This window comes from Etheostoma spectabile, chromosome 3, assembly GCF_008692095.1.
Source record: "Etheostoma spectabile isolate EspeVRDwgs_2016 chromosome 3, UIUC_Espe_1.0, whole genome shotgun sequence".
Lineage (NCBI taxonomy): Eukaryota > Metazoa > Chordata > Actinopteri > Perciformes > Percidae > Etheostoma > Etheostoma spectabile.
In genome coordinates, this window is record NC_045735.1 from 14,296,475 (window position 1) to 14,322,294 (window position 25,820).

At 39.6% G+C, this 25,820-nt stretch overlaps 5 protein-coding genes across 13 annotated transcripts in view; 2 read left to right on the forward strand and 3 right to left on the reverse strand.

Moving 5' to 3' along the window:
* Positions 1–1,388: 1,388 nt before the first annotated feature.
* Positions 1,389–3,556, reverse strand: tomt (transmembrane O-methyltransferase). The gene is made up of 5 exons (XM_032512169.1): positions 3,466–3,556; positions 2,419–2,685; positions 2,143–2,339; positions 1,838–1,960; positions 1,389–1,626 (listed from the first exon to the last, which is right to left on the reverse strand). The coding sequence occupies exons 2-5, from the start codon at positions 2,678–2,680 to the stop codon at positions 1,429–1,431; spliced, it is 780 nt and encodes a 259-aa protein (XP_032368060.1). The 5' UTR covers positions 2,681–2,685; positions 3,466–3,556; the 3' UTR covers positions 1,389–1,428.
* Positions 3,557–3,755: 199 nt separating this feature from the next.
* Positions 3,756–7,611, reverse strand: sfrp2l (secreted frizzled-related protein 2 like). The gene is made up of 3 exons (XM_032512168.1): positions 6,810–7,611; positions 5,705–5,785; positions 3,756–5,439 (listed from the first exon to the last, which is right to left on the reverse strand). Exons 1-3 carry the CDS (start codon positions 7,333–7,335, stop codon positions 5,021–5,023), a joined length of 1,026 nt encoding a protein of 341 aa, XP_032368059.1. The 5' UTR covers positions 7,336–7,611; the 3' UTR covers positions 3,756–5,020.
* Positions 7,612–9,639: 2,028 nt separating this feature from the next.
* Positions 9,640–13,065, forward strand: lamtor1 (late endosomal/lysosomal adaptor, MAPK and MTOR activator 1). Its single transcript, XM_032512179.1, has 5 exons — positions 9,640–9,902; positions 10,752–10,897; positions 11,012–11,089; positions 11,827–11,950; positions 12,323–13,065. Exons 1-5 carry the CDS (start codon positions 9,861–9,863, stop codon positions 12,413–12,415), a joined length of 483 nt encoding a protein of 160 aa, XP_032368070.1. The 5' UTR covers positions 9,640–9,860; the 3' UTR covers positions 12,416–13,065.
* A 215-nt stretch (positions 13,066–13,280) lies between these two features.
* Positions 13,281–16,910, reverse strand: lrrc51 (leucine rich repeat containing 51). Of its 8 annotated transcripts, none has more exons than XM_032512173.1 (5): positions 16,661–16,827; positions 16,019–16,088; positions 15,414–15,619; positions 15,158–15,306; positions 13,281–14,553 (listed from the first exon to the last, which is right to left on the reverse strand). In XM_032512173.1, the coding sequence occupies exons 1-5, from the start codon at positions 16,667–16,669 to the stop codon at positions 14,418–14,420; spliced, it is 570 nt and encodes a 189-aa protein (XP_032368064.1). In that variant the 5' UTR covers positions 16,670–16,827; the 3' UTR covers positions 13,281–14,417. The 8 variants fall into 8 exon arrangements, with proteins under 8 accessions (XP_032368064.1, XP_032368066.1, XP_032368068.1 ...); XM_032512175.1 differs by having other exon boundaries at positions 16,657–16,723; XM_032512177.1 differs by lacking the exon at positions 16,661–16,827 and adding an exon at positions 16,480–16,592.
* A 57-nt stretch (positions 16,911–16,967) lies between these two features.
* numa1 (nuclear mitotic apparatus protein 1) overlaps positions 16,968–25,820 on the forward strand; it is a 20,023-nt gene continuing 11,170 nt past the window's right edge. Inside the window, exons 1-14 of one of the 2 annotated variants that reach the window (XM_032512162.1) lie at positions 16,968–17,136; positions 17,268–17,346; positions 17,456–17,541; positions 17,663–17,730; positions 18,107–18,195; positions 18,280–18,354; positions 18,494–18,587; positions 18,730–18,889; positions 19,717–19,856; positions 19,986–20,097; positions 20,457–20,574; positions 22,884–23,024; positions 23,168–23,281; positions 23,413–25,215. In XM_032512162.1, coding sequence (XP_032368053.1) covers positions 17,308–17,346; positions 17,456–17,541; positions 17,663–17,730; positions 18,107–18,195; positions 18,280–18,354; positions 18,494–18,587; positions 18,730–18,889; positions 19,717–19,856; positions 19,986–20,097; positions 20,457–20,574; positions 22,884–23,024; positions 23,168–23,281; positions 23,413–25,215 — 3,039 coding nt within the window. In that variant the 5' untranslated portion in view covers positions 16,968–17,136; positions 17,268–17,307. Of the gene's footprint in view, positions 17,137–17,261; positions 17,347–17,455; positions 17,542–17,662; positions 17,731–18,106; positions 18,196–18,279; positions 18,355–18,493; positions 18,588–18,729; positions 18,890–19,716; positions 19,857–19,985; positions 20,098–20,456; positions 20,575–22,883; positions 23,025–23,167; positions 23,282–23,412; positions 25,216–25,820 lie in introns of both variants that reach the window. The other variant, XM_032512163.1, reaches the window with a different exon arrangement.

Genomic DNA, 25,820 nt, shown 5'->3' on the forward strand with positions numbered 1-25,820 from the left:
CACACACACACACACACACACACACACACACACACACACAGAGACTGGTGGGTGTAGGCATCAGCCCAGTGGTCCTCATTTACACTTTGACCTTGTCATATCTTCAGTCATGTGCCACTTCTTAGCTGACTGAGCAGAAACAACAGTTAAGTCAGCTAAATAATTTGTAACCTATAAAGGAGACTGACAGATACTTCATCATATAGTAAGATTCTGTTTCATAGTATTGTGAATGCTGCTGATCTTTTGTTACAGATATACTATCAGTTAAAACGTCATAAAAACTTGCAAAAAAGTATTATGTTGGGACAATGCATCAGTTGTTATTGAAATACATTTTGATGTTAAAGGTAAGAGCAGCCATTACTTTTGAAGAACGTCATTTTAAAAATGAATTCACAGTGTCCATTCAAATGTTTTCCTTTAAGGATTGCTTACCAAGGCTTTGACTATTTGTACTAAAATGAACAAAAGTCTTGCTTTTTTGTATTAAATTAAATACTTTTTATGAAACCATGTTTTTCTGTTGTCTACATTTTCATTTCTTATTAATATTGAACATAAATTTAACATGGTAATAAGGGAAGTAGTAGTAGAAGGGATAAGTCCAGTACTGAGAAAGGTGCTTGTGAATTTGGTGTTTAAATGTATGATTAGGATGGTGCCGATGTCTATAATTTAATTTATGTAATTTTAGAGCTGCAGTGATTAATCAATTAGTGGTCAACTTTTAAATTAATCGCTGGATTGATAGTGAATATGTCCTAGTTTCTTCTCTCCTCTATGAGAGTAAACTGAATATCTTTGAGTTGTGGACAAAACAAGACATTTGAGGACGTCATCTTGGGCGTTTGGGAAACACTGAGCCACATTTTTCACCATTTTCTGACATTTTATAGGCAAAACAACTAATCGATTACTCAAAAAATTAACAGATTAATTGACTATAAAAAATAATTGTTAGCTGCAGCCCTACAGCGTTTCATATTTAAAAAAACAAACCAAATATATATTTATTTCCAGGTAATGGTTACATTTCCTAGCCTGGCCCAACCAGACCTTCGTATATTTGAAGGAAAATGGAAATTGAGCAGAAGTATGTAAGACGGTGGAGCCAGGCTGTACATTTCCCACTTGAATGCAAACAATTTCCTCAGAATACAACTTGTACGTGAAGGATTTTTATTATAAATCCACCAAAAATGACATCATAGGGCTTGATTTGCATACTTAATGAATTTTCTCTTTTTTTCAAAATTGGCAGTTAAAATCAAATAATGTTTGTGAGTTTATTAATCTTTCTTTTTTAAGGTAAGAATTTACAGTTATGTTTGACAACTTATTCAACAGGGAATAACCATCAATTCATCCCTTGCTGCTAGAAAAATCTGTGTGACCAGTAGAGTGTGACATCCCAGTCTGCAGGATCTACTTGATTCCGTGGTACACCAGCTCTGCCATCCCGTCCCGGATGCCTTTGCTGTACTCTAGCGTGGCCCGATGGACCTTCCACTCATACAGGCCGCTCTTGCGAATGTATCTGAGGAACTTTGGAGCCCCGGGGAACAACACGTTGTCGGCCAAGATCATAGACCCTTTTCCCAGCAGACCAGAGCCTTCCAGCATCTGCAACTCACACAGAGGCAGTATCACTTAACTGAGGGACTCCACCAGGTAACAATGAGAAGGATCATAACTGTAATATATTTATTTAAGTACAATTTCAGGTGAATGTTTATTTCCAAAGCACATTCATATTCTATTTTTTTAAAGAAACAGACTTCTGAGAACCACCTTCTTAGCTCATCTGTCCTTTCTAATGACTTATTCTAGTCACCTGCAGATCAGGGAGGTAGCATTTCTTCCAGTGGTCCATGAAGACAAAATCCAGCCTCTCCAAACCGTAGTCACACCGAAGCCGAGGGATCACCTCATCAGATGGATTTACGATGAGCTCCACCTGAAGAACATACCGTGTGAATGTCTCGAAGGTATATTACTTTCCATATTCAACACATGAAATAAAAATGTATTTATGTGAAAACTAATAATGATGGCCTGTAAGCAGGTCAGTTGGGATTTTATCAAAAAGCCTAAAATACATCGCGGTTACACAGTGTTTCCGTGTTTCTGTTCTCTCACCGTGTCATCGTCAAACCCTGCCAGGCGGATGATTTTCTCAGCGATGGCAGCGTTCCTCGCGTCCATCTCGAGGCTGTAGAGCCTGGCACCCAGGGGTAGAGACCGGGCGATCCGCACAGTGCTGTACCCGCAGTGGGCACCCAGCTCAAGCACTGTCAGAGGGCTCTGCTCCATCAGCAGTCGGTCCAGGATCTTCCCTACACAACAAACACATCATGCAAATTCATAGGTGTAAACCGATGATAAATTGTTGTGTAGTGTAAATAATCTTCTCACCTTTTTTAGGCCCAATGTTGCTGATGAACTCCACCTTGCTGCACCAGACATCGAAGGCTTCCAGGATGCTGTCGGGGTCTCCAGGGGTGGCATGAGTGAGAACATACTGGTAAGCCCGCTCCTCACGACTAAGGCCAGTAACACAGTCCTTCCATATCCTGACCAGGACCGCCCGATAAAACAGCACAAAGTAGTAGCGGCACCGGATAATTATTGTCAACAGGAGGGGAATGAAGGCCAGGGCAATAGCAGCCGACACCATCCTAGCTTGCACAAGAAAAACACACAGAAGTAGATTCAATAGATACTTTTACTCAATTATGCTGAAACATGTTATGTAGTTCATATCAACTTGATGGTCAACTAAGCTGTATCTATACTTTGTTTGAACGAGGTAGATTCCATGTCTTCATGTGCCGCCTTTAAATGAACCTCTACATGAAGGACTTCTTTCTCCCGACTCTGTTTTTACATTCATGGACTGACATGGCATGTACAAGTACAACATATACACAACATGTACTCATTACACTGACATTTTGCCTTCTGATATTGATATTCAAATGCAATAAGATCCTGAGTATTTAGTCCCTAACCCTGGTGCTTTTGTAATGATGCATGGATTTAAATGTTTAAATCCATGAATAGATTACAACAAAACTACTGAAAGATCAATCACAACTAACAAAGGATTTCTAATTAATACAAAGAAAAAAGAAAAGGTATACATTGTGAGGTATATTTGGGAATACTAAAGACCATTATGAGAATGAAACTAGAACGACAATTTTATTAATCAATCTTTTCCTAACATGATTCTAAATAGTTTAAACACATTAGTTTATGCAAGATGAGGACTACACAAGAACAATCATTCATGGGTTAGTCCTGTGGTAGATGTGAGAGAAAGTGTTGTGCCTCTCGGGATGCATCAGGTAATCGTAGACTCTGGAGGCTTTCTGAGCCAAATAAAACAGATGTTATAACAAACTGTTTGAATCTAAATAAAGTCTCTCTTACTGTGCCACAAAAAACAGACACACTCACCTGTTTTCTGAAAAGGTTGGTAAAAGCAGAGCAGCAGTGCGGATGATAAAGATGAAAGTGGCACTGCCACAGAAAGACAGAAGTGTGTGTTTGTGTGTGTGTGTGTGTGTGTAAGAGAAGGTAAGAGACCTGGAGGTGTGAATAATTCATGTATCACATGCATGACAGTATATGTCCTGTAATTATTTCCAATGAACAGAGAGTTGACATTAACATAACGTCACAGCTGTTAAACACCCATTTTTGACAAGACACACAGTTTCTATATTTAGATATTTAGAATAGGAGTGATACAGTGGGTAGGAGCGGAGACAGTGAGAGGGAGAGAGGCAGTATGAGACATTTGATATATGAAGTTAACAGCAACAGGTGTGGAATCAAATTTCTTTCTTTACTGAGTCATGATAGAAAGGTCAAGAAAAACAAACACACCCAAAAAAGCTAATGAATGGGTTTCCATTAAATGTAACTCAACATGATATAAATTCAATTTTTTTTAATTAAAGTTAATTGTACAAATTGAAATTAACCAAAAACCTACAGTAGAGTCACATAAGGAACAAATATATGTAAAAAAAAGCAAACATAGAGACCAAATCAAAATGAAATCTACATGATTTATTGTTTACATCACATCATTTCCTCTTTCTTTTTAATGTTTTTCTTTTGATGGGACTTCGTAACATTTCACTCATAAAACTACTGAGACTTAAGCTGCTGTGAAACAAAATAGTAAAATATGAGGCAATAAAAAACTAGCAGGTCTATTATTTTTATGGTGTATGCTTAATGTGTATAAATCGACATTGTGATAGAATAGGTTGTATAACAAAACATTTCTTTATCATTACAGGTATAACGCTTCAACCCAAATATGTATCAATAGAAAATGTGTGATGAGATCAGCCAAAACCCTGCAATCATTACCAAACACTTTGACTTTGATTCAAGGGTTATATTTTGCTTTCCTATTTACACAAATGTACAGAAAAATCCAAAGAAAATACACAAACATTATCCCAATTGGAATTATATCAACCTTTACATGCCATGTGTAGTAGTAACTTTTGTAGCAATGCCTTACCACCACTGACTGCGTGAGATTTCCAGAATAATGGGGTAATTGTTAATTACAATAAGGTGCACAGACACCAGCTCTCTGTCTAATAATCATTCACTTTGTCAGTTTAGTAACATAATGCTCTATTTTACCAGAATCGCAAATAATGGTAAAGTAATAGTGATATGCACTGCTTTAGTTGATGGGATTCAAAATAACATATGTACATAGTTTTTATTGGTTATTGAGTGTTTGGGTTTTAACACCTTTTTTCAGAATCAATCAGAATTCACAGATCAGATTCACAGATATCTATGAACTAAGGTTAGTTGACGTTGTATCTAACAATCGGTAATAAAGTGATTTATTCAGTGTTATTTGGGAACTATTTGTTAGCTGTTCAGTATTTACTGATATTAGCACAAAGTTACAGACTGCATATGACTACAGAGCAGTGTCCACTGGGCAGGACTGCAATGGTCAATAACTCCCTGTCTACAGCTCTGGACAGGACGGTTTAAGGAGCATTCTGATGAACTTCTTCAGCTCTTTGTCCCCTCTGGTCCACCTCACCAGTCGAGTCAGCACCAGTCGTCCCTCTTCAGCCTGAGCCAGGGCCAGGTACCATCCTCTCTGGGCCCATTTCTCTTCCTTTCCTCCTTCTTTTGCTTGTCTCTTATCCATGTGCTCCTCCTCTAACCCCCTTTCTTCATTTGTCTCTGCAGAGTCTAAGCCAGGACAAGTACATGTGCCTCCTTCTTGCAGCCACAAAGCACTGTGGGCCATTGCGCCTCCAACCCCTTCTGCCCTCTCTGCACCTCCCCCTGCCCACCGCAGGATGCGGCTGCGGGCCGTAGGCACCAACTGACGGTCCCCTCCCACCATCGACACACTGTCCAGACGCATCTTAAACGCTGAAACAGAGACAGAGAGAATGCTATTCAAAGGCCCTGACAACCCAACGTCAATGAACTAATGGCGAGGTAACAGGTGCTATTTCAGACACATTGTAAAACAACCTCTCTATCTCTTGGATTAGATCACCTTCTCTGTGGCCTGTTTTTAATTGGAGCCATAATACAGAGGGTTATGCTGTGTTCTGCTCCAATTTAAAAAGAAAAAAAAGAAAGAAAAGGATGTATTTTGTAGCTTACATTATCTACATCAGTTTGTTCTCACCATATGGACTGTGACAGAAGTTTTCCTGGATGTCAGTTTCGCCTTCAGCCGCCAGGCTACAAGCATCACAGATAACACTCCCTGGGAGTTGGAAAAAAGAGGGGGGATTAGATGGCTGGGAGCAGTGGGGATGTAAAAAACATATTATGGTGGTCAGATTGTCCTCGAGCCCAAACTCTGGGATTGAGGCATACATAGGCTACTACTTGGACAAGATAAGATTGGATAAAATAAAATGTTATTGCTCTCCAAGAGGGGACATTTCAGTTGTTACAGCAGCACAAGAAACGAACCAAAGAGGTAGAAAACAGGTATAGTGTTTTCAATAAAATAAAGATATTACTTTCAAATCCAGATTTGTAGGCCTACTACAGACCGATTCATTGTGAACTGCTGAGGCAGACACTGATAATAATAGTAGAGATAAAAAGATTCAAAGAACAAACAGATTTGTCTTTTAACAGAAATGTGTAACCAAACATGTTTGATATGCAGTATGAGTATCCCAAAATGTTTAGTAAAGAATTGTAACCGACTGGGGGTGTAGGGGGACTGACAGGCTACAGGGCCCTAATGAGGAGGGCCCACAAAGATAGGCCTACTAGAATTAATCGCCATGGGGCCCAAAAAGAATGCCAACCCTGGCATTCTTTGTCGAGAATTCTGTCTGCAATCTTTTTCTTCAAAGAATGCCAGGGTTTGCATTCTTTGTCAAGAATTCTTTGCTATGCGCCTGTACTGAACAGGATCATATGTTGAAAGACCCAACTTTAATGAACATTTCTTGTTACTAGTGCATGTGCAAAAATATGCATGCAGAGATAATTATGCTTGTGGTGTAGTGCACTTGCAAAGCCTAGATTATAGGGCATACTGTTCCAGGGATAGGACTCTATAGTGGATGCAACATATAGGCCTATAATAGGATATGCTGTCATATCAAAATGATTTGGAGGTGACAATGTTGCTTATTTAAAGTAGCTGACAGTAGGCTAACTGTAGGCCTAGCATATAAGTGTGATGATTAATCAGCAGCTTTATTTTTTTTTTTTTAAGTGTAGCCTAGGCTAAAAGCTGCCAAAGAGAAACAGATCCATCCACTGACCTTTCAACACTTCCTCGTGCCTGACCTCCTCTGCCGTTCGCCCCTCCTGCGCTAAGGTTGCCGGGATACAGAGCTCCGTTCCGCGCGGGAACCGGGTGCAGTTGAACATCTCCGGCCAGGGGAACCCGAACGCGCTCATAACGGGCACGCAGCCGTCCCGCACGAGCTCGCACAGGCTCCTGCAGGGGCTGATCGGCCCGCTGAGCTCCGGCAAACACACCGGGGCGAACAGCGAGCACAGGAACTTCTTGGTGTCCCGGTGGCACAGCTTGGAGATAAGGGGCAGCCAGGCCGCCGACTGCTGTTGGGCCTCTCTTAGTGTATCATGGCCGAGTAGGTTGGGGATCCGCATGTGTCTGTAGCCGATGCCGTGGCACAGAGACAGCGTGCTCGGGATGGGTTTACACACCGAGCGGACCGAGGAACTGAACCCGTTCGACAGCGGCCCGAGCTGGGCAGGAGCCTTGGTGTCAAATGCATGAGCAACTCCAAACAGCAAAACAAAACGGAGCACAGAAACAAGCATTGTTTTGGTTTCAACAAGAACAAAGTGAAGTCTGCAAAGCTGGTGCTCTTCTGCCTGGACTTGACCGGCATGTAGTCCTCCTAGGTGTAAACGAAGAGGTGTGGAGGAAACGGGGGGTTAATGAGAGGGCAGGCGCCTCCCAGTCATCATCCCACCCCATCAGACTGGTGCCTGCCTCCACATTTAACACTCACACTGCTTATTTGCTTCTTTGGTTTGGCGATTGGCATTAATGTTCTATAGACTGAACTGCAAACTGTGTTTGACACAAAAAAGAAAGGAACCGATAGGCCTACACTGAAGTAGCCCTTACAGCCTGGGCTACTCACCGTTTTTCCGTGTAGAATTTAGGCTATGGGTAAAACCAGATTCTAGACTTTAAAATGACTGTTTTCAAGTCTTTCTTACCGCACATCATTTCAAATGCACACATTGCACATTTGTTCTCACTGCTGTTTGTACAATTTCGAGGAAACAACATGAAGAGGATGCCACTCTCAGTCCATGACATCCTTTTGAATTTGTTTTGATACTCTTTTTTTATTGGCTTGAAAATTAAGTTGAAGCTGTGAAAAAGATCAGATGGTCAATGTGATACATTTCTTTATGATCCGGTCTAATTCATTTCATTTTCACACAGTAGTGCATGTTACAAAACAAATTTCTGCAGCAAAAGTTCAGGCAACTGTCTAACCAACCCCCCTCCCTCTTTTTTTGTAAAAGCTGTGAGAATTGTAAGCTGTTTTGATGAAGAGCTTTGAAAAGATTTACAGACAGTATTGTGAAATTAGTGAGGCCTACCAGAAATAAAATGTAAGTGTTGTGTAGGAGCACCATGTGTGGTACTCTGAGATACTCAGCCAGAGGCGGTGAGAAATCCTTTCATCTTTTTTCCATAGAGACTGCCACATGTGCAGCAACATGCCTCGTCCTGTTTCCTTCTCCAGCTGCTGTCTATTTGATTTTGCTCAGTGGTGGCCTACAGTGGTGCTCAAAAGTTTACATACACATGCTTAAGTTGGAATCGAACAAGAGGAATAAAAAAATCATGTTTTGGAAATTTATTTAATACCTAAATTAAAAAATGAGGTAAAATCCAACCTTTAAGGACACCAATTTCTTTGTGATGAATAAAAGTATTGTAAATAAATAAATGTTCTTATTAAAATACAGGGGTCTAAGTATACATACCCCTATGTTAAATTCCCATAGAGGCAGGCAGATTTTATTATTAAAGGCCAGTTATTTTGGATTCAGGATATTATGCATCTGATAAAGTTCCCTTGGCTTTAGAATTAAAATAGCCCCACATCCTCACATTCTTACATGCTTAGAGATAGGCATGGGATACTTTCTATAAATCATCTCTCAATGCAAATCAAAACAGAGTATTAGTCTAACTGAAATAAAACCATGCCTATCTCTAAGCATGGTGAAGAGTATGTGATGATGTGGGGCTATTTTAATTCTAAAGGCCAAGGGAACTTTATCAGGATGCATAATATCCTGAATCCAGGAAATAACTGGCCTTTAATAATAAAAATCTGCCTGCCTCATGGGAATTTAACATAGGGGTATGTATACTTATGACCCTGTATTTAAATAAGAACATTTATTTTTTACAATAAGTTATCATCACAAGAAAATTGGTGTCCTTAAAGGTTGGATTTACCTCATTTTTTAATTAGGTATTAAAATAAATTCCAACATGATTTTGTTTAGTCCTCTTTTTAGTCAACTTAAGCATGTGTATGTAAACTTTTGAGCACCACTGTATTATGAATCTAGACAGCTCTAACTTGATTAAGTATTTGCAGTGTTTGCATTTCACTAAATTTGCCCTCTTACTTTTAAATAAAAATATCTAATTACCAACACCATTGGGTAACTGTCTTTTACAATGTAATGTATGATTTGTATGATCTTTAAATGACTGCTCATTTCTTTAAATTTCTTGTGTTTTATGTTTCTATTTGTTTTTAACTGTATTCATGTGTTTTACCGGTTTTTAATGCTTATGATTTTTAACTGTTTGTACTTGTGTTTTATCTGTTTTAATGATTTTGTGTAAAGCACTTTGAATTGCCCTGTTGCTGAAATGTGCTCTACAAATAAAGCTGCCTTGCCTTGCCTTGCCTTGATTTAATTGTGTATTTGTATATGTTGTTCCCCCTGTCGATCATTTGTTATTATTATTATTATTAATATTTGTTTATTTTTCTTTTCTTTGATTATTTTTTTTTTTTACATAACTCACGTTTGAAAATCCCCTCGTCACGTTGCGGAGGCCACAGCTGCTTCTCATTCACCGGAAGTGGCCGTTGTGTTGTTGCACCAGTGCTGCTGTCATGTGATAGCTCGTCCGAGGAGCTTCTGTTGACAGTAGCTTCCTACCTTTAAAAGAAGCTGAAGTAAAACCAAGCAGGAGAAAAGTTTTATGTTTATTGTAAGAAGAGAACCACGGCTTGTTACTGACGGAGAACAGAGAAGCCGGGGTTGTGTAGTTTCGCCCCTCGGACGCTGAGATGGGTTGCTGTTACAGCAGCGAGAACGAAACCACAGAGCAGGTAGTGAACGTTAGCTTCTGGCTAGCTAGACTGTCCCGGTCCATATTATAATTTTATTAGGAAACAAAGAGCATGATATTATTGTGTTTATCGATGTTTTTTCTTACATGACATGCGTTTGAGTTAAAAATGTGACGAGCTTTCAAAATGGTCGTTTTTAAAGTTATGTGACACCGGGAAAGTAGCTTTAGCTTGCTAGTTAAAGCCTTCTGGAAAGGCCTGACCCAAGGCAGGCTATGAAGTTAGCACATAGATGAAAAACTACCATAGACAAGAAGAGCTGGACAGATAAAGGTAAAAGAAACCTGTTTCTAAGGAAGCCGTACATATGGGAACTTATTTACAGTCACTTTTACGATTATCAGGACATCTTGGCTAAGTTAGTTACGTTAATGTTATTTCCTGAAACCATAATGTTTTAAAGTAATCTGTAAATTACCTAATCAGCCTAAATAGTAAATTACCAAATGTTCCAAAATGGCCCTCCAACAACAGAAGAGATTGATGTTCTGGAAGCTATTGTCTGGATGTGTTTTATGTCATATGACCCTAGCTAATGTTAGTTTACGGAAGCAAGAGTAGAGTACAGTAGAAGTACTTATCGAACCTTTCTGTTTTTATATACCCAAATACTGTGGTTTAGACTGGAAATGTAAATTGTGACTTTTGTTTAAAAAAAACAACAACCTTTGAATGGGTCAGAAAGTACTTAATTATAATGAATTTAAAAAAAACAACAAGACACAAACAAGTAAGGCACATTCTTTGGGACGTGTTTCTGCTGCATTGACTGTGACATAAATTGTTAAAATGTCATGAGCAGAACACCTTATCTATTGCCTGTTCTAGGACCCTGATGAACGTAAGCCGCTGATCCCCCACCCAAACCCTGTCAGCAAGCCCCCAAATGGAACAGACTGGATCACTACCAGTGTGCCCTCAGCGAGGACGGATGAACAGGCCCTCCTTACATCCATCCTCACCAAGACAGCACAGTAAGACTCTACATTGTAACAGTAGACAAGCCAGATTCAGCATGTGCTTCGGGATGAAAAAGCAGTAATTCACGTCCTCTGTTAATAAACCTGCAATTATTTCCTCTCTGTCAGGAACATTATTGATGTCTCAGCAGCTGACTCTGTCATGATGGAGCAGCATGAATACATGGACAAAGCTCGGCAATACAGGTATGGGGCTGAGCAGTTGTGTAATATTTGTCTTGGAAGGCTGTTGCTCTTCAGCAGTTTTCTGTCTGTGGGTATGTATCTGAAGACGGTTGATATTAACCTGCTGAATCATTCATGTAGGTAGCCTATAAACTATGAAGATAGCATGCTTATTTCAGTTCTTAGAGCCATATAATGATCACATTTTTAGTTTATAAGATGTTGAGTTTACTTTTGTGCCGTATATATTGTAATGTACACTGTATGGAGCTTTGCAGTGGTGTTGTCTGGTTGTACTGAAGCTTTCATTTATAGCTTATGCGAAAGAGATGTTCAGATTACGTACTCACTATTGTGAGCCAGCTTTATCTAAAGGCATGTACTGTTTGGTTGGGAGACCAGTGGTTTGTGTTGGCTTAGATGAATGTGGTAATGATGAAATTGTAAACAATGTTTAGAAATACACCAACTTGACTCAAGAAGGTGATGGGGGAAGTGATTCAATAAAAAAGAATTGCAACAGCACAGGCCCATTACCTCCAACATTACCTTAAACCTCAGATACAGGGACATCTAGTGGCTAGATTTCTACAAAACAGCAGCTATGTTTAGTCTAATATACAGGTGCAGACTAAACCGCAGGTTCTCAGGACACAGCAGTCACTCAAGGTGACAAACTGTGTTTTAAACTTTAACTCTTAACTGCAACTTAGGTAATGATAGGGCAACAGCCCCAGTAAACTTGTGTTTTATTTCAGTACGAAGTTGGCTGTGTTGAGCAACAGTCTGCCCCAGAAGAAAGCCCTCGCTCTCCCCTCCCTCACCAGCCAGCCCCACCAAGTGCTTGCGAGTGACCTGGTGCCATACTCAGATGTTCAGCAGGTAATCATACTCTAACACACGTGGAAGATGTGTTGCCATGTTTTTCCAGCACCCACATTGCTTCTTGCCATGTGTTGTCTCCGTGTTGGCTACATTTAACATCAGAGTTATTTGGAAACAGTATACTATGCAACATGTGTAGCTGTGTGGTATTTCAATGTGTGGGGGTGTGAACGTATGTGTGGCTTAAAATAGATCTTAAAGATATCTAATACTTATCCGTTGTTACTGTTTTTTTGTCCACCTAATAAAAATAAATCCAGTAGCACAGCAGACTGGTCTTCCTGTTTTGCTCACTGTTATTTGTGAATTTTATTTGTTTTGCACACAAAATCTTCCCCGCATAAACTCTGTCTTCCTCATATTTTGCAGGTGTCCAAGATAGCAGCTTACGCTTACAGTGCAATCTCTCAAATCAAAGTGGATGCTAAAGAAGAACTGGTGGTCCAGTTTGCCATTCCCTGATTCTACGACCCTAGTCACCTAATTGTTCCTCCCATCCCGCTCTCTCTGTCACTTCTGCATCCTCACTCTCCAGCCCACCCTTTATTAAAGCATCATGGTCCTTGTGCTTCTTATCTATGTCTCTAACTGCTATAAAGACAGAGACGATGTAGGATTGCCCCCATGGCTGTCCTTAATTACTGTACTTAATTATAGGTCAGTGACATGTTGTCCGCATGGGCAATGAAAGATGGTCTACTGCACATAGCCATTGGAGTGTGCGCTCATATTTACAACAAGAAGGTCTCCTCTGTATTTAATGCGTGGATTACAGACTTTGTCAGAACCAGCTGTGGAATAATCATTCATCCTTCCTGGTGGTCGCTTTTTAATTTTTAAACGGTTTCAGGGCCGTCTTAGTATCTTTATTCGTTAGTAAAAGTTTCCCTAGCCTGTGTACTCCGTACCATAAGTGCAAGTGCAGTAAGTATTTTAGCCATTTACCAGGATAAAAACTCCCAACATGGCATAACGTTTGCACTTCATATGTCTGTAACTCTGTTCTGTTGTCCACGGGAAAAATCTGTTAGCAAAAAGAGCCAAAACAAACACACCAAGAACCGTGTCTAACTTACTAAACATGAACCAGTAAACCAACTTGACTGAAATTCTGTTGACATTTTACTGCAATCAAGTTTAAAAACTGAGAGTGAAACAGGTTGGTTATTTTTTGTCCAGTGTGTCATCTTGACCTGTCCGTGGCTGGTGTCCTCTGGTGGGTGGGGTGGGGCAGGTAGACTGTTCTGGGACAATTATCAAGTTTACAGACAGTAATGTGTCCTTTGCAGTTTTCTGGAACTAAAAAAGGGCAGACAAACTGTTTAAATCAAATCCCAGGTCTTTACATATTTAATAGCAGAGGCATACAGAGATGAAGGGGTAGGTTTGTGGAGGGTGCAGGGCCAGAAATCATGTATTCATGCCGCCTTTGTACATAATTTTCTGATTGAATATAAAAAAAGATGGATTGTATGAAGTACCTCTTTTTTTAGAGTTCATTGTTCAGGATTGGCTAAGATCTTGTGGCGATAAAATGTTTTTATGAAACACAAGAACACTTTTAAGGCCTGCATTAGTTAGCTTTTAAACCAAGCTTTTTGCTGCAGATTGTATTATGATTGAGTTATTCATATTAATCAGAAACTAACATTGCAGCAGTGTGGGAGCGCGCTAACAATCTATGTACCACAGCAGATAAAATTATCCGAGACCTTTTTTGTGATTATTTATTTGTCTTTTTAAATGTTTATTTGCTCTTCGGAAGAGAGCACGACTGTATGTGCGTGCAGGGAGCACATGAGCTGCTCTGGAGTCTCTAAAGGGAAGAGCTGCAAGGCTGTGATTATTTAAACCACGCAAGTGATTTGAGCTTTTTGCAATGGGTTTCTGTTTTGTTTGTTACTCAAATGTGTTATACTACCTAAAATATGTTTGAAATATCTTAGGCTAGTACCAAAAAGTTTAAAGATTTTTTGTTGGTTTGTGTTTTTGGTTTAATTCATTAAAGATTTTCAACATAATCACTTGTGTCTTAACATCTACATGCTCATATCTGGGAAATGGTTAGTTCAGTAATCTTACAAAGTCAATGACTGGTATGCCACTGTAATAGAAGAATAATCCATAATTATATTCAAACATTTCACAAACCACACCCATGTTTGCAACACTATCAGAAAATGTACATGAATCAACACAATGTCAGAGCCAATTTCTCAGGATTGTTCAGTGACATTTACCTCCCTGTCACTGTGTATCAAGTAAAGCCTTGACTTCTCTTTAGACTATCCAATAATAAACTGTTCCTTTTAGCAGATAAAAATAGACAAAACAAGAATTAAAACAGTGCTGATTTCACCATGAATATACAGAGAAACCTACAATATTTTAGAGTTTTTTCAGTTGTGGATGGAGAGATCAGGACATTTGGGTGAAACTGTGATTTCAACACACGAGAAAGCAGTTACTGGTGGTTCTCCCGGCTGCTTCTGCTGCGGTTGTTGCTGTGATGCCAAATCTTTGCCATTACTCGCTCCTGGCGCGTCACAGCACTGAAGTCCATCGTCTTTAACCGAGGCAAAGCAGAAATCACACGATTCCTAAATGCACAAAAACATTAAAGCATGTGCACAAAACAGTTTAGATACATTTTGTAAGTGTAAACTGAATGTTTAAAAAATACCTTATCTTCACTTTACTGGTGGTACACATACAGTAGACTATACACTAAGATACAATTTAATCAAAAAGCTGCATTGATTAATAAAAAGTTCATTGGAACAGACCTTTGACTGTGTGTGTGTGTACGTTTGTAACAGGGGTTGCTACGCAGACTAGGATATTTTCTGTAACATAATAAGCTTGATCTGCATTTAAGCACATGTTACAATGTTATGCACCTACATGCTTGCCAAAGATGTGTATCTTACATAGATACACACACTCACAATGTAACTGCACTCTCGTAAGGAAGTAAACCCTCACTCTGCACCTTAGTCAGCATTTGGTTCTGTTCTGTCCTCAGCAAACTACCAACAGTTGTGCATTAATGCTGGGTGCCTATGGTCGCTTTGCACATTCACGTTCAGTTTTTATTAAGAACCACACAACAATGGCTGCAAAGTAAAACTATCTCACATCCAAACATTACACAAGGATGTGTGTGTGATTGTGTTTGGGGTAGATTTGAAAGATGGTTTCCACCTGTAAGCCTTGTTGGTTTCTATGACATTTCCATGCAGAGTGATGGTGTGTAGATGGGGTAGCACTCCTAGCCTGTCCACCTCTGACAGAATATAAATGCTGTTGCCGTGTAGATACAACACACGCAGGTCTCGCAGCTCGCACAAAACCTGGAACATGGGCACACATAATGCAGATGTATACTGTGAGAGAAAGAAGACAGCAAAGCCACTGTGCAAGCAAACATGCGAATAAGAAATGGAGAGAGGAAGCTTACTTGATCTATGTGTGAGATTTTGTTGAAGGAAAGGTCCAGCCAGGCAAGCTGTGATGGCTCAACCAGGAAATGGCTTACGGTCTTTTGGAGGTCATGAAGTTCACTGATGTTGTTGTTGTTGAGACGCAGAGAGCAGCTTAGGTACTTCTTCTCCGAATTTCTCTTTAAAGGCCGCAGACCGCTGTTGTGTTCCTCTGTCCATGCGTCTGGCCAAAAATAAAAAGGATTGTGAATATTAAGTACTTGTTGATTTGTTTGAGTTTGTATAACATTTTATTTATGGTGCACATTGTTTCAAAGTAATCTAAATGTATTGATCATTTTAAATAGGATCATGCATCGCATGTCCATTCAACTTAACATGGAATTATCTTGAGCTGGTTGGTTATACATTCACTTGGTAGATCAAATGCCTACAATCTGCACATGCAAGTTTATCATAACTATGTAAATAGATATACTGAACATTTATTTCTGATGTGTACTAGTCCTATGACATTTCTGCAGCACACTGTAATGTGCAGACATTTAAGCAAAATGTACAGTTATTTACAAAGAGAGCTGTAATAAGATTATTGTGACAGGATATAGTCGAGGAATATTACCTGCCAAACTGCTGATGTGTTTAAAAGATAAATCAATTGGCGCTCCACACATATTCGCACCTTCACTCACCTGTGGGAGGACAGTGACTTTATGGTGAATTACTGGCGAGTCAACTGACCCAGTGATCATCAAACGCCATTAATTTAATCAAACACAAAAAATAAGTAACGGTATGCCTTCGCAACGTTTCAATCTGCATACACACAAGCACAAACTGAGCATTTAGGCCCAATTTTGAGTTATTGATCTATACGTTACCTCAAATTGTTGATCCATCACAAATATCATAGGACACCGCACTTACCAACAAACTAAAGCAAATTATGAGAGCAACACTATTTAGCCCAAGTTATTTAGAAACCCGTGTTTCAACGTAACGTTAGATAACTAACGTTAGCTAGCTAGATTATAAGAGCTAACGTTACGTTAACTGTTAGCCTAAACAACGTTAAACATTTACCTTTCGTTATAGACAACAACGCGTTTCCAAGGAAACAACCAGGTACATTATGGGATTTGCAGTTACAATCAGATTGCACTTGCCTAGCTACATATTTCCAGTATAACATTTGGTTTAATGTGCAACCATTTCTTAACTAAAACAAAGTATTCGTGTGTGTGTGACTCCTTCTCCCACTTACTAGAAACATCTTTTAATTGTATTGTATTCCGGCGTACACCGTAGTTTTTCCGGGTTTGCGGATTCGGCATTTATTTCAAAACACGTTTGACCCATTGACAGTTAAAGAAAGGTTTGACCTGCTCCAACCTAGGTAACTTGCTGACATTGCCGACGCTTAAAACCGCAAACCAAGGCAATTATTTTTAACTTTATTTGTGCCCGCCCAGAATAAAACCGAGCGTGCCTGACGTGAATATTTAGAGCACCACGTTTAGATAACTTCCGGTTTTTAAACCAATCCACTTGGCCTATTTGCAGATGAGTCAAAATGTGAAAACGGATTGGCTGGTTCAATCTTCAACAACTCCATTTGAATTTTGTCTGATTTCATGGGACTGTTTATTTCGTGGTAGTGACACGAAGCGGCTTCAGCTCTTTTTAGAGAACGGATAACATTAAATACGATACAAAAAGAAGTAGCCAAAGTATTGCCAGGTCAGTCACATTGTTTGGGTTAACACTGTCGTAACGGTAATGTTAACTTTGCTAAGACTAGCTGAGTTGTGCGCTAGCTAGCTAATGTTAGCAGATATGCCTGTTTAAGCTTTGTTTTTTTCCGCTTCCAGGTTAAAATCCTTTGCTTTACCACGTTAATTGTCAGCCAAGATGACAATTAACGTGGGTGTTAAGGCTCTTCTCTGCTGGGTAAGTTTATAGTGTTGTAACATAATTTAATGTAATAATACGTTGATTCAAAGTTTATTATATGGATGCAGTTATTATTTGACTAACTTGTCAAACTATCTTTTTGCAGGTCAACACCCTAAAACTGTCAGACCACGATATAACTATAGACGATTTACAAGATGGGACAGTCTTACTGAAAGTTGTTTGTATGCTGTAAGTAGGAGCAATGTGTCGAACTACATTTTAAATGCTTCGGGTTCTTGAAAGTATATATAAGTATGTGTATAAATAGCACCTACATTTTAATCTAGTTTAACCGTTTGTTTCATCTCAGGAAAAGGGACTGCCATTTCACTAATTCCATTGAGGAGCGATATAAGCTCATTGCAGAATTTGTGGAAAGTAAGTTTCTCTACGTTTTTAAAACATCCTCACATGTAATGCGGAAATGTGACAGCCTACAGTTTTTATACAACGCAAAGGGTACCATTTTTTTTATATCACTGTTACTTTACTGACTGCATGTAGGTGGAACTGTTTTCTTTAAATCTGTTCCACCTTTGACTTGACCACACCCTGCACCACTGTTGGGTGAGGGCTAAAGTGAGCCCTGTTGCACCTGTAAACATGCCACCCAGACAGTGATGTCAGGGTGTAAAGAACACACCCTGAGGATCACTTTTTTAATTTCTATTAAATTACTCTTATACTTTTGCATGCATTTAAAATATTGCTGTCCTTTGAGAATTAACCTATCAATATATATTTTGCTTATTAGGGGATTGCAGATTTACTGCAACCAAAGGCACGTCAGTGTCTTGGGACAACATAAGACGTGAAGTCAACCTAACAGTTGAAATTGCCAAGGTATAAGAAAATAAAAAATAAATAAATAAATAAAGACAAACATGGGCATAGGCACATTCTGACTCAGTTTTTTTATACCACCAGGTGCTTTTGTTGCTCATATACCACGACATGATGAATGAGCGCTGCACTGTGAACTCATTGGAATGTGAGGTGGAGGTAAGCAGAAAGCTGTTTTTCGAATGGCTACTAATGTTATGCCTTCACAGCTTAGATACATCACATTTCATTCATCATCTGTTGATCTACCATTTCATTCTGTGCCGTTTTTTTATATGTCCCCACTTTTATTTGTTAGCAAGAGATAGCACACCTTACTGAGTCCTTTGTGATGGAGAGCGACGGCTGCGTGTTTTTGAGTAAAAGACTTGATTCCTATTTGGCAAGGAGACGTAAGTCACAAATTTCATCATATGCCATACTAATTGAGACAAGTGTCAAACTTGCAATGATGCTCTATAACACTAGCTTTCTTGTTTGGACTTACATGCAAGCTGTAGAATTTGTCAAAATGTATTTCTCTATTAATTTCAGGTATATCTGTCAGCCGTGAAATATTTGAGCGATCCGCAACCACCTCTACCTCCAATGTGTCGACTATCTCCTCGTTAACCGATGATGAGTCCCCTGTTTTTGACCGCAGACAGAGAGTCACATTTGTGGACATGCAAACTGTGGCTTCCTCTTCAGTCAGGTATCTATGTGGATTTAAATTTATCCAACCAAGTGAATTAAATGTGAATAAGGCAATTTTGCAGGCAACAATAATCCAAACTGGTTTGGGTAATGATATATCGAACCTCTTTACTAGTAATTTTTAACTTAAATTACTAGCTTGTCTCCATTGAAAAGGGCGGCATGGTGGATCAATGTTAGCACGGTCGCCTCACAACAAGTGGGTTTGAGCCCCGGTCCAGTCAGGGCCCTTCTGTCTCAAATTTGCATGTTCTTCCCGTGTTTGCATGGGTTTTTTCCTGGTGCTCTGCTTTCCCACCACCAAAAACATGAATGTTGGGTCAGTGCACTTGTCCAAACTGCACTGGCAAAATAACTGGAGATGGTCTCTGGGCACTGAGGCTGCCCAGTGCTTCAATGTGTAGGATGGGTTAAATGTAGAGGACACATTGTGGTTAAAAGTGCTGAGAAAGAAAAATAAATAAATATTTTACCTTTTTCAGCCTGAGAAAATAATAAGTGAAATCCACTTTGTTTGTATCCTTTACAATAATAATAAGTTGTTCGTTGCTGTAGTTGTTGTAGTTGGGTTTTATATAAACATAAACACAATTTAATCTACCATGCTTTGCTATACTTCCAGTAACTGATATTTGTTTTTACACTATAACAAAATGGCTTAACTTTGTAGGGTTGCATATCATCAAAAGATTAAAACTTTGCCTAATATACAGTACATGCTCTATGTATCCATTTATAAATAATAAATTATTTATAAATGCAATGAATGTTTTCATGTTTTGATTATAATTCTTTAGGATACCTGGTGTGCTTTTATTTCCACAGCAACTCTCCTCTGCAGAATATCATGAACACGCCAAAATTTCAGTTGAGGAAGATGGAACGTCGAATGATTAGGGAGAGAGACCACCGAGATGGGTTGGAGAGCGAGCTGGCCAGCAAGATTGCACTCCTTGCACAGAGAGGTACCACATTGAAGTGTTTTGGATGAAAAAAACATTGTTAAGTTGATAAGATTAATAAGTACAACTTTTTAACTTCTTTTCATTTATGGTTTTGTCTCTTTTTTTCTTCAATATTTACTTTTTCTTTAGAGTCCCATTGTGAGCATTTGCAGTACTGCCTGGATAAGCTGAAAAAAGAGCAACATGAACAGGAGAATTGTATCAAAGATCAAATCAGTGAGCTTGAGACCAAGAACAACACGTAAGTACCGGGACATATATTTCTTTTCATTAACAAATGCATGATGGTGCTATTAACACCTTATTACATCAGAAGATATGTGTTCAACTTGAGTTTGTGAATAATATACTTCTACATGACATGGCACAACACCCCTGCTAATTTTGTCCTGAGCAGACTCTTGTCCATTTTAAATTGAAACAGAACATGCTGAACTAGTATGAACTAGCATTACAAAATGTTACTTTCTTTAGCCTAGCCATAGCTATAACACATTTACGTGATACATGTGTATTTATTTCCTAAACCCTACAAAAACATTAAGTTAATGTGAAAGGGTGAAAGAAACTGCTTTGCTAACTGTTGTTTTGTTGTCTTAGGTTACAAATGCGTCTAACTGAGATGTTAAAGCAGAATAAAGACCTCAAGTGTAACGCTTCACTTATGGAGCGCAAAGTTGATGAGCTGTCAGATGAAAACGGTGTACTTTCATCCCAGGTAATGGCACACGTGCAAAGTTATGTTAAATAACTCTTTGTTTTCTCACTTGGGGGGGATTGGCAATCACAATTTGGCAATTTTTAAATTAGATTCAATTAGATTGTAAAGTAGATTCAACATGAGCAGATTTGTCCTTTTTTTTGTGATCAATCTTTTTAAAAAAATTTTTTTTTTTAATTCAAAAAACAAACATTTACAAATAGTTACAAATGATAGACTAGGACATAGGAGTGTTCCAGGACAAAAAAAAAACCTAAAATGGGAGGTAGGGAGACAGAGCAACACATGCAGAAACAGACGCATACAAACAGAGACAGACACAAGACAAGGGACCAAACACCTGTGCAAGTTAAAGGTCCGGCCTGTAGCACAAGGCCCGGCACTCAATTAATCCGCGCCGTGGGAAGTTCCATATACACTACATCCAAGTAGAAAGGGTCCATGTGCAGATGGTTTCTAACAGGTTGCAATCATTTTCTTTGCAGCTGTAAGTCCAGCAAATACAGCACGTTTCTGAGTCCCAGAGAGCTGAAAGGCTGATAGGTCATTCAGAATAAAGACTTTGATAGTAACAGGCACAGTAAAATTAAACAAGGAGGACATTTTGGGTGCAATACTGTTCAAGAACTGACCAACGGGAGAGCACTCCCAGAACATGTGAAGATAAGTGCCTTATGCTTTCTTTGGACAGAATGTGCATAATGGGCTATTTATCATTTTCATGTGGTGCATTTTCACGGGGGTGAGTTGTGTCCTATAAATGAAATTGTAGTGAATCTGCTGATGGTCTGGATTGAGGGATACTTTTGGACTACTAGACCATACATTATGCCAGTCGAGACCTATACCCAGGCCTGGGACATTTTGTGCCCAGATCCTCTAAATAGGAAGGGCAGAGCGGCCTGATATCACTGAAAACTGATAAAGCCTAGACACCATACAACAGTTTTTAGGCTGCACATTAAATAACCTCAGAATATGACAAATGGGCAAAGGACTCTGCCAGAGAACACCGTATGCCTTGAGCGCCAACCATAACTGAAGGTAAAAGAAAAAAGAGGAATGTGGTAGACTGAATGCATTTTGTAAGTCAGAAAAGGGTAACAAGCCAACCTCACCAAAACTTTAGACAATGAACCCCCTTTGTTTCAATGTTGTTTGTAAATGTGGACTGCTGTCAGTAGCAAGAAAAATGAAAACAATCGGTGCTGCCTACACCGTGTCATCCCCCTGCTAGAGTTGGCACCCAACAGGCTTAAACAGGGCAAGTTTTAAATGTGTTTTAGCCTCTAAACGTGTTCAAAATGTTATTTCAAGTGCCCACCCATGTGTGGTGATTCCTTCCGAGGGAACAGTGAATCTGACTGCAGTAGATGTGACAAGGATGTGTTTAATTCCTGTTTTCCCATGAAGTCCACACTAGTCGATTGTCAAACTCATACAATCCAGTATTCCAAAATGTATTTTTTTTCCCACAAAAAAACAATTTACCGTTGTTTAGTCCTTTGTAATTACTGTGTAGAAACAGGCTGTAACAAGACACCACTGCTGGCTCCACTGTGGTGTCAGGTTACATCCAAATCTAAGGCTGTCACTGTAGATTCGGTGGGCTCTCATAATCTCGAGCTGAGCATCTGCTAAATCGGGAAGCACTTAGGCAAGGACTGTGAGAGAGACTGGATAGCATTAGCACCTTCTAGCCCCTCTTTTAGCCCGACAATGCGAATGTTGCTTCTCTATATTGGCTAGCTTCACCTCCATCTCCTGAAAGGATGGTTATGGCTGTTGAGAATACTTGCGTTGCTTCCCATGTTGTCTTTAGGTCGTTCACATCCGATCTGAGAGAGCCACGGCTTGCAGTCAGAGACGCTAGCTGGGCATGGATAGCAGTTAGCTTATTGTGGTTGTCGAGGCCCATCTGTTGAATCTAAGTCTGGATCTGAGCAAAACGTGGTTTGAGGTAGCATTTCTGTTTCTACAGTAATGCCTCTGCAATGGCATCCGTGTCATTTTGTTCTTGTTTGCCATTCTGGTTTAAGTAACTCTAGCAAGCACAAAGTGGTTAAATATCAAAGTTGTAACCATATAATACAACTATTTGACAAAGTTGGGCCTGGAGCTACACCTTAAGCTGCCATCCCTGTCCAGCCGATCACACCCTGAGCAGACGTCTCCTGAAACAAAGTGATCATGCTGCTGGATAAGCTCAGTGGGGTTGGCACTAGTCATATGTGTCAATGTTTAAACTAAAACTTTCATTTCATAAAGATCCTTTAAGGTATTTTTTTTTTTTTTACGTTTTGCAGATGAGATCAGTGTGTTCACAGCTAGCCATCTTTGAAGCAGAAGTTGGCAGGCTGACAGAAACGCAAGCATTTTCTGAAGAGGATTGGAGGAGCAAAACAGGACACCTGCAGTCTGAACTTAACCAAGCCACTGCTCAAAAGGTAGTTATACCCTCGGAAGGAAAAGCAATCCTATGAATTTTGTGTTGATTGGAGTCGATCATTACACTTTTCCATTACTCTGATTACATGTTAGGTTCTACGCAAATGGGTTCAAAGTAATATGCTCCTCTTTGTTTTCTCAGGAGTTACTGACTGAACAAATTCAGATTCTTCAGGGAAAGATTTCTTGTCTGGAGGATGTAATAAACAGGGCCTCTAAGGAAGAAGTTGGAGAGAATATGGGACCTGTAATGGAGGTAGTATAATATATGTAAAAGCTGTCTTAAAAATGTTGGTTAATCAAAGGTAAAGTCTGCTTTTGTTGCAGTCTTCTAAAATCCATTTTGGATGAGATGGTTACTATTGTCTTCACTTGTTACATTTTCAGAGAGACATGTTGGACACTGAAATCAAAGGTTTGAAGGATGAGCTAGAGAGTACATCTTGCTCCCTAAAAAAGGCTGAGGTGGAGATTCAGGCCAAAACACAGCAGCTGGCAGACTATCAACAAGAATTAAATCAACAGAAAGAGCTCATGCAGCAACTGGAGTCCCAAACTGAAGAAATCATTCAAGCTAAAGATGGAATTTTAGACAAATTACAAAAGGAGATCACTGACCAGAGAGCAGTCCTTCAGCAAGAGATCCTGGAGCTCAAGGCTCAACTTGAACAAGTTACGCAGCAGAAAACTGAGCAGATCACCAGATTACAACAGCATATTGCTGCTTGTGAACAAGAAATTGAAAAACTAAAGGAAATAAAGAAAGAAAAGGAAAGCCTTCTCAGCCAGATTGATGAAAATGTGAAAGAGCTTGAGACAAAGTTATCTGCTGCCACTTCTCTCTTGGCTGATAAAGACCAACAAATTAACAGTCTCAGAGAAGAAGTTGACATTCTAACAGATGAAACCAAAAACAACAAAAATGAAATTCAAGCCAAAGAGGAAATGCTTGCCAAATTACTTCTGGAAAAGTCTAATGAGCAAGACATTTTTCGTGATAAAATCCAGACCTTATCAGTCCAAGTAAAAGAGCTTAGCTTGTCTCTCAATCAGGCTGAGCAAGAAATTCAACTTAAGCAAGACATACTGGCTAAAACCCAACAAGAGAATGTCCAACAAAGGGAGGTACTCCAACAACAGATTGTAACCTGTGAAGAGGAGGTTCACAAATTAAACAAAGAGATACAGATAAAGAACGAGCAGCTTGTTATTGTAAAGAACGACTCTTCTCGACAGTCTGAATCTCTGGAGCAAGAGATTACAAGCCTGAAAGCTCAACTAGAAAATCTTAATGACTCTCTTAGAAAGGCTGAGGAACAAGTTCAGGCTCAGGAGGTAATGCTTACAAAGCAGGAGGAGCAAAGTGCTCATCAGACAGTGGTCCTGCATCAACAGCTGTCTGTTTCTGAAGAGAGGGTAAGGAGCATGAATGAGGAGATTCAGACTAAAGAGGAACAGATGAACATGTTGAAAAATCAAAGTTTGCAGCAGTCAGAACTACTACATCAGGAGATTCAAGATTTAAAGAAACGGGTTGAGTGTCTGCTCTCCTCACTGAAGAATGCAGAGGAGGATTTGAGAGCCAAGGAAAATCTGTTTGCAGAAAAATCCAAGCAGGAGCAGCAGAGCACTTTGCAGATTGAGGCACTTAAAAAGCACAGTGCCGTTCTTGAGGACGAGGTTGATCGGCTGAAGGGTGATATCCGAACTAAAGAGGGCGAGGTCGACCTGTTAAAGGTTGAGAGCTGCAAGGAGTCAGAAGAGCTACAGAAAGAGATCCACACTCTTAGGGACCAAGTCCAAAGTTTAAATGAATCCTTGAAGACTACAATAGAGCAGGTTCAGGCCAAAGAATACCTGTTGACACAAAAGGAAATGGAGATTTCTCAGGCAAAAGATGCATTTCAAAACATGGCGACAACCTCTGAAGAGGAGATAAAAGCTCTTAAGGAGAAGATCCAGTCTAAAGAGGAACACCTGGTTGTAATAGAAAAAGAAGGCTCAAAACATTCTGAAATGCTACAGCAAGAGATAAAATGTCTTAAAAATCAACTTGCTAATTTGGGTGACTCTCTCACAAAGACAGAGGAGGAGGTTCAAACTCAGGTAGCCATGCTCACCAAACAGGAGCAGGAGAGTGCCCATCAGAAGGAGCTACTGCAGAAGCAACTGTCAGCATCAGAAGAAGAGGTGAGGAAGATGAAAGATGAGATTCAAGTTAAAGAGGAACAGATGATACTGCTGAAGACTGAGAGCTCAGAACAGTCAGATCTGCGAAATCAAGAGATCCAAAGTTTAAAGAAACAAGTGGAAGTCTTAGTGTCTCACTGAAAAAGCTGAGGAGAATTTGCAAACAAGGAAAATATGTTTGCTGAACAACAACTACACAGCACTCAGGATTGGAGGCACTCAAAATGCAGATGGATGCATCTTATGATGAGGTGAAACGGCTTAATAAGAGATTCTGGCAAAGGAGGAGCAATTAATTCAGCTGAAGACTGAGACCTCTAAACATTCTGAATTGCTACAGCAGAGATTGAAAGTTTGATAAAACCAAATTAAATATATGAGCAATTCTCTTGAGATGGCCAAGGACCAGGTTCAGGTTAAAGAAAGTTTGATAGCCAAACAGGAGCAGCAGAGCACTTTGCAGATCGAGAAACTTAAAAAGCACAGTGCCGTTCTTGAGGAGGAGGTTAATCGGCTGAAGAATGAAATCCGAACTAAAGAGGGCGAGGTTGACCTGTTAAAGGTTGAGAGCTGCAAGGAGTCAGAAGAGCTACAGAAAGAGATCC

Excerpts from the sequence above, each read along its gene's own strand:
- tomt (XM_032512169.1), bottom strand. The coding sequence starts at position 2,680 with ATGGTGTCGGCTGCTATTGCCCTGGCCTTCATTCCCCTCCTGTTGACA. Across the intron at positions 2,340-2,418 it reads CAACATTGGGCCTAAAAAAG|GGAAGATCCTGGACCGACTG; the intron begins GTGAGAAGATTA and ends TTTGTTGTGTAG. Across the intron at positions 1,961-2,142 it reads CAGGGTTTGACGATGACACG|GTGGAGCTCATCGTAAATCC; the intron begins GTGAGAGAACAG and ends TATGTTCTTCAG.
- sfrp2l (XM_032512168.1), bottom strand. The coding sequence starts at position 7,335 with ATGCTTGTTTCTGTGCTCCGTTTTGTTTTGCTGTTTGGAGTTGCTCAT. Across the intron at positions 5,786-6,809 it reads GCACGAGGAAGTGTTGAAAG|GGAGTGTTATCTGTGATGCT; the intron begins GTCAGTGGATGG and ends TCCAACTCCCAG. Across the intron at positions 5,440-5,704 it reads CTTCTGTCACAGTCCATATG|CGTTTAAGATGCGTCTGGAC; the intron begins GTGAGAACAAAC and ends TCTCTGTTTCAG.
- lamtor1 (XM_032512179.1), top strand. The coding sequence starts at position 9,861 with ATGGGTTGCTGTTACAGCAGCGAGAACGAAACCACAGAGCAG. Across the intron at positions 11,090-11,826 it reads GACAAAGCTCGGCAATACAG|TACGAAGTTGGCTGTGTTGA; the intron begins GTATGGGGCTGA and ends GTTTTATTTCAG. Across the intron at positions 11,951-12,322 it reads CATACTCAGATGTTCAGCAG|GTGTCCAAGATAGCAGCTTA; the intron begins GTAATCATACTC and ends CATATTTTGCAG.
- lrrc51 (XM_032512170.1), bottom strand. The coding sequence starts at position 16,588 with ATGTTATACTGGAAATATGTAGCTAGGCAAGTGCAATCTGATTGTAAC. Across the intron at positions 15,307-15,413 it reads AAATCTCACACATAGATCAA|GTTTTGTGCGAGCTGCGAGA; the intron begins GTAAGCTTCCTC and ends CCCATGTTCCAG. Across the intron at positions 14,554-15,157 it reads GAAACCAACAAGGCTTACAG|GAATCGTGTGATTTCTGCTT; the intron begins GTGGAAACCATC and ends TTGTGCATTTAG.